We start from the raw sequence: 14,011 nt of genomic DNA, 5'->3' as shown, positions 1-14,011 counted from the left end.
TCAGAACCACATGATCGCTAGCTCCAAGGGGCCTCTCATAAGTGATGTCCTCAATGTCTGAACTGCTCAGGGTGAGCACAAGATCCAGTCTTGCTGGCTCATCCTCCCCTCTCTCTCTGGTTGTGTCCCTGACATGTTGATGCATGAGGTTTTCAAGTACCACATCCATCATCTTGGCTCTCCATGTTTCGGGACCCCCATGTGGCTCCAGGTTTTCCCAGTCGATCTCCCTGTGGTTGAAATCGCCCATTACCAGTAACTTTGCTCTGCTCGAGTGAGCTCTTCTTGCCACCTCAGCCAGTGTGTCCACCATCACCCTGTTGTTTTCTTCGTACTCCTCTCTTGGCCTCCTGCAGTTCTGTGGTGGGTTATACATCACTCCAATGACTACTTTATGTTCTCCGGACTGAATTGTACCTACAATGTAGTCTCTTTCTCCAATCATGTCCATGCCTTCCATTTCCTCAAATCCCCATCGGTGTTTTATGAGCAGTGCAACCCCTCCTCCCCCTCTACTCCTTCTATCTTTCCTCAGGATCTGATATCCTGTTGGGAAGATTGTGTCTGTTATTGTCTCAGCGAGTTTTGTTTCTGTGACTGCTATGATGTCTGGGGATTTTTCACTGATTCTTTCATTCCACTCCTCATGTTTATTCATTATTCCATCCGCGTTTGTGTACCAAACCTTTAGCTTCTTTTCTATCATTGTGGTCATGCAAGAATATTGGGGTTGGGGGAGCGAGAGCCTTGGTGGGGGCCTATATGGGGCTGTGGTGTAGGTGGGGTTTGTGTTGATGGGGGTGGGGTCAGAATTCCCATAAGGGACAGCTGTTGGGGTGAGGTTTGTGATATGGGGATTGGTGGCAGAGGGAACAGTGAGTGGGTTGTAGTATAGGTTGCTCAGTTGCGTTGGGAATATCGCGGGTGGAGTCTTTTGGTGGGAGATTCTGTGGGGTGTGTTTGCCCTTCCTCCTGTGTCTGGGTCCTGCTCATTTTCATTGCTTCTCGTTCCTCCTTGCGTCTCTGTACCTTCTCTTTCAGTGTAGTCCTTTCTTCTTGTGTTCTGTCGCGGTCGAGGTATACTCTCTGGTACCCCTCTTTGTCCCTCAGTCTTGCTGTGTGTGTGTGTGTGTGTGTGTGTGTGTGTGTGTATGAAGCACCTGACACACGTGTGTGTATGAAGCACCTGACACGTGTGTGTGTGTGTGTGAAGCACCTGACACGTGTGTGTGTGTGTATGAAGCACCTGACACGTGTGTGTGTGTGTGTGAAGCACCTGACACGTGTGTGTGTGTGTGTGTGTGTGTGTGTGTAGCACCTGACACGTGTGTGTGTGTGTGTGTTGTGTGAAGCACCTGACACGTGTGTGTGTGTGTATGAAGCACCTGACACGTGTGTGTGTGTGTGTGAAGCACCTGACACGTGTGTGTGTGTGTGTGTGTGTGTGAAGCACCTGACACGTGTGTGTGTGTGTGTGTGTGTGTGTGTGTGTGTGTGAAGCACCTGACACGTGTGTGTGTGTGTGTGTGTGTGTGTGTGTGTGTGTGTGTGTGTGTGTGAAGCACCTGACACGTGTGTGTGTGTGTGTGTGTGTGTGTGTGTGTGTGTGTGTGTGTGTGTGTGTGTGTGTGTGTGTAGCACCTGACACACGTGTGTGTATGAAGCACCTGACACGTGTGTGTATGAAGCACCTGACACGTGTGTGTGTGAAGCACCTGACACGTGTGTGTGAAGCACCTGACACTTTGTGTGTGTGTGTGTGAAGCACCTGACACGTGTGTGTGTGTGTGTGTGTGTGAAGCACCTGACACGTGTGTGTGTGAAGCACCTGACACGTGTGTATGAAGCACCTGACACGTGTGTGTGTGTGAAGCACCTGACACGTGTGTGTGTGAAGCACCTGACACGTGTGTGTGTGTGTGTGTGTGTGTGTGTGTGTGAAGCACCTGACACGTGTGTGTGTGTGTGTGTGTGTGTGTGTGTGTGTGTGAAGCACCTGACACGTGTGTGTGTGTGTGTGTGTGTGTGTGTGAAGCACCTGACTCGTGTGTGTGTGTGTGTGTGTGTGAAGCACCTGACACGTGTGTGTGTGTGTGTGAAGCACCTGACACGTGTGTGTGTGTGTGTGTGTGTGTGTGTGTGTGTGAAGCATGAGACAGGTGTGTGTGACGCGCCTGACACGTGTGTGTGTGTGTGTGTGTGAAGCACCTGACACGTGTGTGTGTGTGTGTGTGTGTGTGTGTGTGAAGCACCTGACACGTGTGTGTGTGTGTGTGTGTGTGTGTGTGTGTGTGAAGCACCTGACACGTGTGTGTGTGTGTGAAGCACCTCACACGTGTGTGTGTGTGTGTGTGTGTGTGTGTGTGTGAAGCACCTGACACGTGTGTGTGTATGAAGCACCTGACACGTGTGTGTATGAAGCACCTGACACGTGTGTGTATGAAGCACCTGACACACGTGTGTGTATGAAGCACCTGACACACGTGTGTGTATGAAGCACCTGACACACGTGTGTGTATGAAGCACCGGTGTCATGACACTTGCACATTCCATAATTCTTACGCACATCCTTAAATTTGTCCTTGACTTGTATTTTGATTTTTTTTACGTATTTTGCAAGTTGCCATGTTTGTCTGGATGGTGAGCTGAATTATTGTTTCATCCAAATTGACTTAAACCACTTATATTCAATAATGAATATACTCCAATATACTCCAATATACTTCAATATACTTCAACTATTATTGTGTATGTGAGTGTCTTACTGCTGACATTTTTTTGTTTTCTTCAGCTAGCTTATTCTTAATTAAAAATCTTTCGTAAACATTATATATATATATATATATATATATATATATATATATATATATATATATATATATATATATATATATATATATATATATATATATATATATATATATATATATTTAAAGTGTAATACCACTTCGTCTTAATTTTGCTTTTATGGTTTTGTTTTATTTTTGTTTTTCTTCTGCCCACAAATATTTTGTTTGCCCAATTGCACTTGCATAAGTAACTTAATATATAACTGTTTCACTATTAAATACAATTTTGCACCTACCTATTTTTTTTTTTATTTAATCTCACTGTTAGCTGAGTGCCCTCGATCACACGGTAAGAATGGAACACTTTGAAAATGGTAAGAATTTCTTAGTAAATCAAATATATTTCCACGTCATAATATCTATGATTTTCTCTGAAGTTGTAATGGTTTATAATTTCAGATATTGACTTTATATTGCCCTACTCTGTTCGTTTTTTTTTTTTTGGGGGGGTGAAACTCATATTGTAATTTAGAAATAGGCATATGATAATGGTAAAAGAAAAAAAAAGAGGTGCACTTTTGGTGGTAAAGTTTGAAATGAGAGGATGGATTTTTAAGCCCGGGTCATGGAAGTACCAGTCCGTCTCTCAGGTCCCACAGCGGGTGGTCAGGTTTCTCCAGTCAGACTTTTGTGAATGTTGACGGTCTCTAACCGGGACTTGATCAACAGTATTTTATGAAGGTAGAGAGTGGTGTAACCCTGCAAGTTGCAATTCATAGATTAGCTTACGTTTTACCCACAGTACTCACCTATTTGTGGTTGCAGGGGTCGATTCATAGCTCCAGTGAGGCCTTATCGGTGTGGGTGAAACATCGCAGTTAAAGCTCCAGTGAGGCTTTATCGGTGTGGGTGAAACGTCGTATAACAATTTATTTTTACCCCTGTTTAAAGCCTCTTTGAATTACCTGCTAATGGAGAAAGTGACTATCTCTAAACTCTGCAGCATATAGGCGCCTGGCAAATCTGGGAACAGCGTTCCGATACCTTAGTAATGAATCGTTCAAGACACTGTACACCGTGTACGTCAGGTTGATGTGTGCTTCCGGAGACGTGCTCGGTGTTATACTCACCCTGAGATCTTTCTCCTTGAGCGAGGTTTGCAGTCTTTGGCCACCTAACCTATACTCCGTCTGCGGTCTTCTGTGCCCGTCCCCGATCTTCATGACTGCATTTGGCGGGGTTAAATTCGAGAAGCCAGTTGCTGGATCAGGTGTCCAGCCTGTGTGTGTGTGTGTGTGTGTGTGTGTGTGTGTGTGTGTGTGTGTGTGTGTGTGTGTGTGTGTGTGTGTGTGTGTGTGTGTGTGTGTGTGACACGTCTGTCATATATCAAACTGTTACGCATCTAGTTCCATGTTGTGCTAAGCCTACTTCCCGCTAGGCCTATGTTCCACGAAGTTACTTTCTTTAAAGCCGAATGCGAGACCTAGTGTAACGCAGAGTAACCTAAATTAACGTAACCAGATGTAACGTAATTTACCCTAATGTAACCTAGTCTAGCGTTATGTAAACGTAAGCGAGCGAGGGCACTGAAGGGAGTATTGAATGGAATGAGGTGTACCCGCAGGAGAGCCAGAGAATTCGCTGAACGATGGATAAAGGCCAAAGGAAACATTCTGAGATGGGTGGAAGAAAGAAGGAAGAGGAAAGAACGATGTGATTGTAGACGTGTGGCTGTAAGGAAGATTACAAAAGAATGAGAAATGAAGAAATGAGAGATCTGTCACAGGCAAGAAAGAAGAGAAAAGGAAGGAGAGAGGAGATGGAGAAATGGAGCGAGGAGTGATGGCATAGCTTACCAAGAGAATTTAGGAATCTGAAGTTCATGTCGTGTGGGTGAGTGTGTGGGTGATTATATGGGCGTGTGGGTGAGTGTATGGGTGATTATATGGGCGTGTGAGTGTGTGGAAGAGCGTGTGGATCAGCGCATGGATTTATAGTTTATTGTGCACCCCATATCCATCCTGTGGATGGTAGCGCAAGAACATATGGATACACAGAAGACCTAAGGCCCCAAGAGGGTTTACAGGAGTACATCTGGGTTTACATCTGTTATAAGTAAATATTGGAAACTTACTTAATAGATCTGGTATCTTATTTTCATAAATAAGATATCTTTACATATGACATAAGTTATCCTGTATCTATATTACACAGTAAATGGACAATTAAGCACATAGTGTTCAAGATAGTGACCATATGACTGGCCACTATCTTGATCAGAGTGAGGGTGAGTGTATGAATGTGTAGCTCAGTGTTAAGGGGCACGTAAGTATCCCTTTCTTCTAATAACATGTTCAATTTTCCACTATAGTCTACCTTGTCCATAATTACTATCGCATTTGCTTAGTCTATTTCGTAAGGTGAAGTCCAGGATCTTTCCTTAATTCATGGTATAACTTAACAAATCTTTGAGAACAACAAGTGTACCTCATAAGAGGTACACTTGTACACTATCGCTTTCTCTTTTCTTTCTGTTCTATTTCCGTTCTCAGTCGATGGTGTCTCGTATAAATTGATGACTGTGTGCTCGTCCGTCCACCGAGCGTAAAATATTTGCTTTCCGCTCACTAGATTTCTCTGTCCAATTATTTCCATTTATTTATGGCAGTGACACTGAAAAAAATCGGATACAGTGGCCCCTTCCTCCCCCACGACCAGCCGCACACAGCTTTCCTTACCGTGTTGGTCCTGTACAACCCCAGCAGGCAACTCAACTACCATTCATTTTCCCGAATAAAGACTAATTGATTCCCATTCCCAGGACTTATATGACTTACTAATAATTATCGCACATCAGGCTGTTCTCAATACACATTATTTATTTTCACCCGAATGAGTGCGACAGTTTACAATAAATAATATACTGCAGTATAAAAATACATTAAAAATTAACGTCAGAATCATACTACAATAGTTGATCTTAGTATTTATAATGTTGACAAACACTGGGGACTGCCAGCTAATGCTTAACCATAAATATACTCGGTTTTCAAAACGAGATATTAATGCAAAATGTAACGATGTGCTTGCATGGGCCGCATTTTTTTTCAAGGGAGTTATGTAAATTATGCCCTCACTTGGTAGTTTTACAGAAGGTTGACTCGAAAATTGTTAAAACGTTGAATAAGTTACAAAGACCAAAACTTGTGACGGGTTCATCAGTGTTAGATAGTTCTCTCTTCCTCTGATATTTACACATCTTGTTCTCAGGGTTTGGCGCATTTTCTGTGACAATATTAATTCACTTCCTGTTTGGACTTTCCTCTTTGTATGTTCTTTTTTATTTTACCGTTTACCAACTTTTTTAAACAGCGGCCACTGTGTCTTTCACTCCTGTAGAAGGAAAAGAATGTTCTTTCCATGCTTATATCTTTTTTCCAAGAATTTCCTTAATTCTTGAATATTTATATTTCTGTTATTGGTTTGGAACGATGTGCTCGCGAAACGGAAAGAAAGAAATCAGCAAGGGATTACTGGCGTATGTGAAAGGAAATGACTTGGCTTTCTCATTCCACATAAAGCTAGGGAAAATGATGAGAGGAAGAGGTGTGAGTGCGGTTGCTGGGTGACATAAACGTTAGTTCCCCTCTGGGTCACGCTTGAGGTAGCGTGTACCGTAGCGCGGAACGTCAGAAAGTGTGAATACCTGTGATCAGTTCGAGTAGCGTGGGTCTCATGCATCATGAGGGTCGCACTTCCCGCCCGAGGAGTTAGCGGGATCCCGCAGCCGGTACCTTTACGAAGCGGTGCTCTCTTACTCTGCTGGTGCCACCATGTGCTGTGAGGATGTGCTCTTGAGAGACTGCTACTACCAGGATATAAGAACACTGTGCCACGCTGCTGTGTCCTGGATGCCATGTTGTGGGTCGATGTTTATCACGTGTTATATACATAAAAGGCTTTTATCGTGTGATTTATTTTGTGCTAGTCAGTGTGTGAATTGAGCAGTTTCTCCTGACGGGATATACAAATAAGGTTGAAACAAATGTTTGGTGATTATGGAAAAAGAAACATGATGATAAATCCAATATATGAGAGCCTTAATGACTTCGACACTCCTGTGATTGATATCCACTCCCTTTCTCCGGGTACCAGACCGTTCTTCCTCCATGTAAGAAAGTGTCATGAACCCGATTCCCTGCCAGGAAATGATAAGTTGAGTAATCAGTTTTTCAGCTTTCCCCACAAAGAAAACTCATCCTATCTTCCCTCAACCACATTGTCTGATGAATCTTCTTCATCAGCGCAAGAGAACCTCCAGCATGTTCCTCCTGCAGTAGCAGCGACTAATGGAGCCCCTTTCTGCTTGATGGCAGATTATACAAATGTACCAGTTCCACGTCCATGCTTCGAGTTCCATGGAAATTACCACGTCTCTTCTGTACCTAGACCAGATACTCCTACTTTCTCTGCTAAAAGTTTATGCGAAAGTCTGTACTCTGTTCCCTACATTTTTCGGTTTGCAAATCTCACTCTGCCAGGTATAGTCGTGAAAGACCCTGAAACAGAGTGTATGAAAATCAGTAAGGAACCTCCGACTCTTCCTCTTCCGAATGACGTATCGTCTGAAGTCTTAGACGAAAACTGGAAGATGCAAAACAAGATATTAATGGACTCCAACAAGAGCCCTCCAGGAAGTCCAGCGACCAAGTGCCTGCCTTTACTATCATCAGAATATGAGTGTTCAGTTGCATTTAGAAGACACCCATGTCCTCAGCTTTCTTGTGAAGATAACCAAATGTATGGAAAAAATCCAAGCATCACTACTGAAGCTCCTCCCAACATGACAGGAAAGATTAGATGCGAGTGGTGTGGGAATGAAATGAGCAGCTATGATAATTTTAATGTCGTGAGACAGGAGTTAACGAATTTAGAAAACTTCATTAACAGTTGTCGGCATGAAGGTGAGGCTAGATATGAAAACAGAAATCTCCGTGATTTCTCAGAGATTACAATAGCCAATAAACCTGGTGCACTCAAGCCTAGTCTACCAAAATACTGGTTCACCGGAGACTCAAGATGGAAGTGGACACCTACTTGTGGCTTAGAATACGATAATTGGGAGGACAATCACCTTACAGAAGACAGTTTCAACGATGAGTTTATCAGTATTTACAGAACCATTGATTCTTTTCGTAGAAATCGAGACGACGAAAGCTTAGCCTGTAGCCAGGACCCAAGTTGGAGCGACGTTAGTGAAGACTCTAGCCAGGAATTCAGCTGGAGTGACTCTGGCATTGAATCTAATCAAGACCATAGCGTAGGCGATGCTGGCGAGGGACTGGATGAGGACATTAGCTGGAATGAAGCGAGGGTTGAAGCAGAACATTCTTCCAGTCGGAATGAAGAGGGCTGTGTATCGAGATGCTTTTCCACATGGAATGCAGCAAATAGTGGCTCTGAATGCTCTTCCAGTTGGAATGAAACGAACAGTGGATCCGAACACTGTGCCAGTTGGAATGAGGCGAGCGGTGGATCCGACCATTTCCCCAGTTGGAATGAAATCAGGGCTGGTACTATGAGTCATCTAAGATTGGAACTTCGACCAGAAAAGAGCCTAGGATCGGAGCACATAAGGAATTCAAACTGGTGTCTGGCCCGTTACTTATGGCATCGTGAGCTACTCCAGCTAAGTCCCATGTCTGCACCAGTATCTCAGGTAAGCCCTTGCCTCCCCACACAAGACAGGTAATTAGCAGTATCTCAGGTGAGCTCGCGTATCATCCCCCACAGACAAGTAATTAACAAGTGTCATTTTTAGTTTTGAGACCAAACTCATTTCTCCTCTTGACAGCTTGTATTAGGGTCTCTCATTTTGTATCTAATTATATTGAAAGCCTATCGACTACACAAAGCTCCTTCATTAAAGAATGTATCATACGGGTGTTACAAATATTTTATTATTGTGTATTTATAGGAGAGTGTAAACCACTAGGGGCCATTGAGAGCCAGGGGCATGTAAGGTAGTTAGGTTTGATCCTTGGAACAAGAGACTTTCACCAGCTTCTATGCCCCTTCTCTGAAGGGTATTGCTGCATATTTGTTGCAAATTATCATACAAAGTACGAAAAAATACGTAGACTAGTATACAACGCGTTTTGAGCACCACTCATCCAAATAATTTGCATAATTTACTTTTAAATATTATTAGACAGTAAATTTTATTATGAGTGAGAAAGCGAGAGATTTTACACGAGTCCATGACTACGATGACTTACTGATCGGGCCAAAGGTTTCACAGGAAACTTTCTACAAAATTGAGATAAATTGCCGTAGTTCAGATATTTTTAAGGGCACGTCGTTACTAAAATTTAGTGTAACGTGAAGTATGAAAACTCTTGAGTGGCAGTGCTTAACTGCCGTAGCCCTTGTAAATACAGTGTTTTAGTTTAATGTATATATCGATACAGTGGAATACCTTCTTCCAGGTATTACGGATATAACTAACTTTCCAGTCACACACTCGAGGTTTCTCAGGCATGATAGTCATGCAAAACACAAAGGACGTGAGATTGAGAAATAAGGGCGTGAGACGGAAAAATGCTTGTCTTTTAGCAATGTAGGGCAAAATCTGTGAAAAGTTTAGCTTGTAAGATGAAGTCTATATCGGGATTAGTGTTAAAAAGCGCTTATAACCAAATAATGGATGTTGTACAGATGGCTTTCGTTCTATTAGTGCTGGGTAGAAGTTTTTCGTGACACACCCAGAAAAATAGAATATTGGAGAAGGGACTGAATATATGGAGAGGATATATCATGGGATGACAACGGGAAGAGGAGTATGGCTGTTGTGCATTAGGGAATTCTACAGGAGTTAACACCAGGCTAGGGTGTATAATTGTGGTGTAAGGAGACGTTGTAGTGGAGCTGACACCAGATCAGGGCGTAGGGTGGTACATTAGGGACTGCTGTGAGGTTGATACCAGCTCAGGATGTGTGAAGATGTAATTGTTGGGTTGACGCCAGTCAGGGTATATTGTGGTTGTTTATTAGTAGTTTGCAAGGGTAGTACACCTGCCCATGACGACATTATGTTGGAAAGGTGCCCCGGTGGCCTGGTGGCTAAAGCTCCCGCTTCACACACGGAGGGCCCGGGTTCGATTCCCGGCGGGTGGAAACATTCCGACACGTTTCCTTACACCTGTTGTCCTGTTCACCTAACAGCAAATAGGTACCTGGGTGTTTGTCGACTGGTGTGGGTCGCATCCTGGGGGACAAGATTAAGGACCCCAATGGAAATAAGTTAGACAGTCCTCGATGACGCACTGACTTTCTTGGGTTATCCTGGGTGGCTAACCCTCCGGGGTTAAAAATCCGAACGAAATCTTATCTTATCTCTCTATCTCTTAAAGGAGGTTGTTTGTAAGTCATAAAACAAATCAGTCTGACGAGAATATTCAGTAAAGTTTTTGGTCTGTTCTGTATTACTATCCAACTTAACATTAACATTTTTTCATGAATGAAATTTTTTGCTTCTGTTTCGTCTGTCCCACTTTGTGAGATGTACACTGCGTGGTGCTGCAATGATAAAGGCAGTGTGATCGTGCCACTACATTATATATATATATATATATATATATATATATATATATATATATATATATATATATATATATATATATATATATATATATATATATATATATATATATATTATAAGGCATGATTAACGTGACTAGCAAATTATTGTTAAAATAAGTTATTTTTTATTTTAGTTTTTAACTCAATTTGTTAAACTATCTTAATACCTGTTTAAAAAGTTTTTTTTTTTTTCTAAATACATGTTCCTTTCCACTGTATCCTCACGAGCATCACTGAGAAGAGGCACATACAGGAGGTCACCATCTTACGAACGCCTCAAGTTACAAATATCCACATTTACCAACGAGATTCTTAGGAATCAATTATATTTTTTTTATCACAGCTAATCCACGATACAAACTAATGTGAAACATGACCATCTTTTATGGATATATTATTTTTTTGTACAAACTATAATGATAGGCTATTGGCTCCTGAGGCAGCATGAATCACATTGATGCAACTCTGTTGTATTAGCTAATATTTTGTGTATGTTATTCTAATGACCATACCTAACCCTGTCTGATCAAGTTTATTCTATCCTTCCCTATCCTGGCCCCACAAATCACTCACCTAAACATCCTGTTTGTGTGTTTATATATATAATGTATATATATATATATATATATATATATATATATATATATATATATATATATATATATATATATATATATATATATATATAATGTGATTTTTGCCCCATAAAATTTTTCTGCACTTCAACAATTTTCTTATTTTTTTCATTTTCTATAAAATTCCATCTCAATAACTGTACAATATTTTTCATTTTCATTGTTGCTATTCTTGTTTCCACAATGCATTTAATATCATCGATCGCATCATTTATTTTTTTCAAATATTTTGACTGCTTCTCATTACCAACTGACATCTGTCTCAATTTTTATTTGCGGACTGTTTTTCCATTCTGCTTTTGACTTCCTCCAATATATTTTTTTGTAATATATGCCATCTTTTCACGTCTCCCTGTATCAATAACGCCAAACATTGTTTATTTCCCATTGCTTTTATATGCTTTTGCTGTTTATACAAACTGCTCTTTTTTAACTGCCTCTTTCATAACTGTACTGTACATACCTTTTATCTTGTATATAACACATGCTTAATTGTGCTCTTCTCCGTGTGCCTGTCCTCTGTATGCTAAATCCTTCCATTAAACTATCTGCTACTCACCATCTAAACTACCAACTGGCCTTGTTAAAAAACACCGCCCATACCCATGAGTGTCCTGCCCCGCCCTCACTGCACAGAGAGACCGAGAACGTGGCAGAAGAGTAGTAGCAAGGAACCCACGTCGGCTATTCTCTGGTATAGAGGAGGCGGCAGTGGCCCACGCTCGCACCGTCGTCGAGCTGATCAACGATATCGCCGCCACCCACGACTCAGATGCCTTCATAGCAGGGGACTATATCCTCCAGATTCAGGTGTGTGTGTGCAGGTCAAACACACCGGTACCCCCATAATCTATAGCCAAAAGAAAACAGTAATGAAAAGTTTGTTCATTTGTCTAAATTTGCTTCAAGATGCTTTTAAATTTTTTTCTCATGATTTACACGCAGAGATTTGGTTAAAGATTAAATTTGAAAGCTGTATATTGTACAGTATTGTAAACCATTGAATTCTGTGTTATTTGATGGATTTTAAGATAATTATTACTTTAGTTGATACTTTATCCCGGGCGGATGCTGCCTCTTATACCACTTGGTGTGCTTCCTCATACCTTTCCTACTGTTTGACCTGCACGACACAAGACACGTAGTTCCTCATCCAACATGACTTCTCTCTCTCTCACCTGCTGATTTATTACAGTGAATGGGCATTTAGCAGGTGAATAGTGTGAGAAGGTTTTATATACACATTTTGACAAAGCTGTGTTACACAGAAACTGCCTTTGAGAATGGAAATTAATTGTGTTCCCAAAGAATTTGTATGTGCTTATATTCATGGATTCACGAGCTAATCTAATGAGTAAAATATATAGCATGAATATGATATGAGTTGGAATTAAGACCTATTATTGGTTTCATAAATGCAATAATAGGTGCATGTTTCTTGTCCTAATTAGTAAAGGTGGAAAATAAAAATTGGCGAAGAGCTCTATTCGTCCCTTTAGAAACTGAGAAGCGAAAGGACGTTATCCTTTGCACATGTAAAAAAAAAAAAACCAGGCTCAGTGCCCTAATTGTTGTAGAAAATGTGAAAGTATGTTTTCTCTCAACAGGTTTCTCATGAATAGCACCAAGATTCATCATACACTCGTCTACTCTCCCTTGCTTTACCCTGGCATCCCTCTCCCCCACATCTCCCTGTCCCACTCCGATTCCCAGCTTCCATGACTGAGACTCCATCCACTCTTCCACTACGACATCAACTATTTTCGATATTTTATTATGAGACTAAATGTTTTTTTTTTACACGAACTCCTACTTTTTTTTCTGGAGGACGTTGCGTTCACATTGAATCTTTGCGAAGGATTGTAACTTTTCGCCATTTGTCGTGGATGGAGTGCCGCAGAGCTGCCAATATGAGGGGATGGGTTTGTTGAAATACCGTGCAGTATAGACGAAATGGCCTGCTACCGGGTATGTAGAACAAGACAAGTTGCAGAATAAGTTTTTATGAGGATACTGTATTGCTCTGTGTAGAACTGTTATCATGTAATCTCTATCATTACTTGATAAGGTTTTACACAGAGCAGATCGTTGCCCCAATAAAAATATATTTCTGGAAGTTGTTCTCATTCTTCACGCCATGAAAACAAGAAAATGTGTGAAGAATTGGACACACATGCAACATCTGGGTATCTTCATTTGTAGACGTTTCGCCCTCCAGTGGCTTTATCAATACAAATTCGAGGACATGATGGGAAAGACTGTAGAACTATATACAAAAGACTCGGTAATCAGTCCCTCAGCTTTGGAATTGGTGAAGAGCACCGCAATCCTGAAGAATCTGAAGCACAGGCATAAAGCCACTGGATGGCGAAACGTCTACAAATAAAGATACACAGATGTTGCATGTGTGTCTAATTCTTCATCTTGTCGGCATTGCATACCATTTATGTACAAGAAAATGTATGCATTGTTATTCATTCAACAGTATTTACAGTCTGCTTAGTACTTTGATGACAGTATACTGCAGGGCTTTCAAAGTGAGGGATGGCATTCTTCGACAAGACATTCAGATACTGTATTGCGACGTATATGGTTTTCATCATTTTGGCAGCTCTAGACTGAACTGACTGTTTATGGCGTCCTCGATGGCCACCTACCCCATCCCCTCAAAAATGCCCCGGCGCGCCCTATTCCCTCCCCCTCACCAGTGTCTAACGCGGCCCTCTCTACTCTCCCTGATACAGCGCCGCCCTGGCTACCATCGCTTCTACAATGAGCAACTCTTTTCCCGACAGATCCAGCACGCCGTGGCTACTCTGAAGCAGGTACAGTGCCGCACCTGGGTCTTAGGTGCGCGGGGCTTGCTCAAGACCCCCCCAAGTTGTTACCAAAGGAACCTCTGAGATACTGGCCTGTAATTCCTAGGATTCCTACCCAGGATATCTT

At 41.8% G+C, this 14,011-nt stretch overlaps 1 protein-coding gene across 10 annotated transcripts in view; it reads left to right on the top strand.

Annotated features, from left to right (window-relative positions):
- The window catches only part of LOC128695631 (guanine nucleotide exchange factor DBS), a 773,026-nt gene that overhangs the window by 727,047 nt on the left and 31,968 nt on the right, over positions 1-14,011 (top strand). For 4 of the 10 annotated variants that reach the window (XM_070093289.1, XM_070093288.1, XM_070093287.1 and 1 more), the window contains 2 exons: positions 11,702-11,875; positions 13,810-13,890. The exons of 2 other annotated variants lie outside the window; for them this stretch is intronic. In XM_070093289.1, the coding sequence (XP_069949390.1) occupies positions 11,702-11,875; positions 13,810-13,890 (255 nt within the window). The remainder of the gene's footprint in view (positions 1-11,701; positions 11,876-13,809; positions 13,891-14,011) is intronic. 4 more of the 10 variants (XM_053786360.2, XM_053786362.2, XM_053786361.2 and 1 more) reach the window with 4 other exon arrangements.

The sequence above is a fragment of the Cherax quadricarinatus genome, chromosome 42, assembly GCF_038502225.1.
Source record: "Cherax quadricarinatus isolate ZL_2023a chromosome 42, ASM3850222v1, whole genome shotgun sequence".
NCBI classification, from domain to species: domain Eukaryota; kingdom Metazoa; phylum Arthropoda; class Malacostraca; order Decapoda; family Parastacidae; genus Cherax; species Cherax quadricarinatus.
This window is presented reverse-complemented; position numbering and strand designations above follow the sequence as displayed.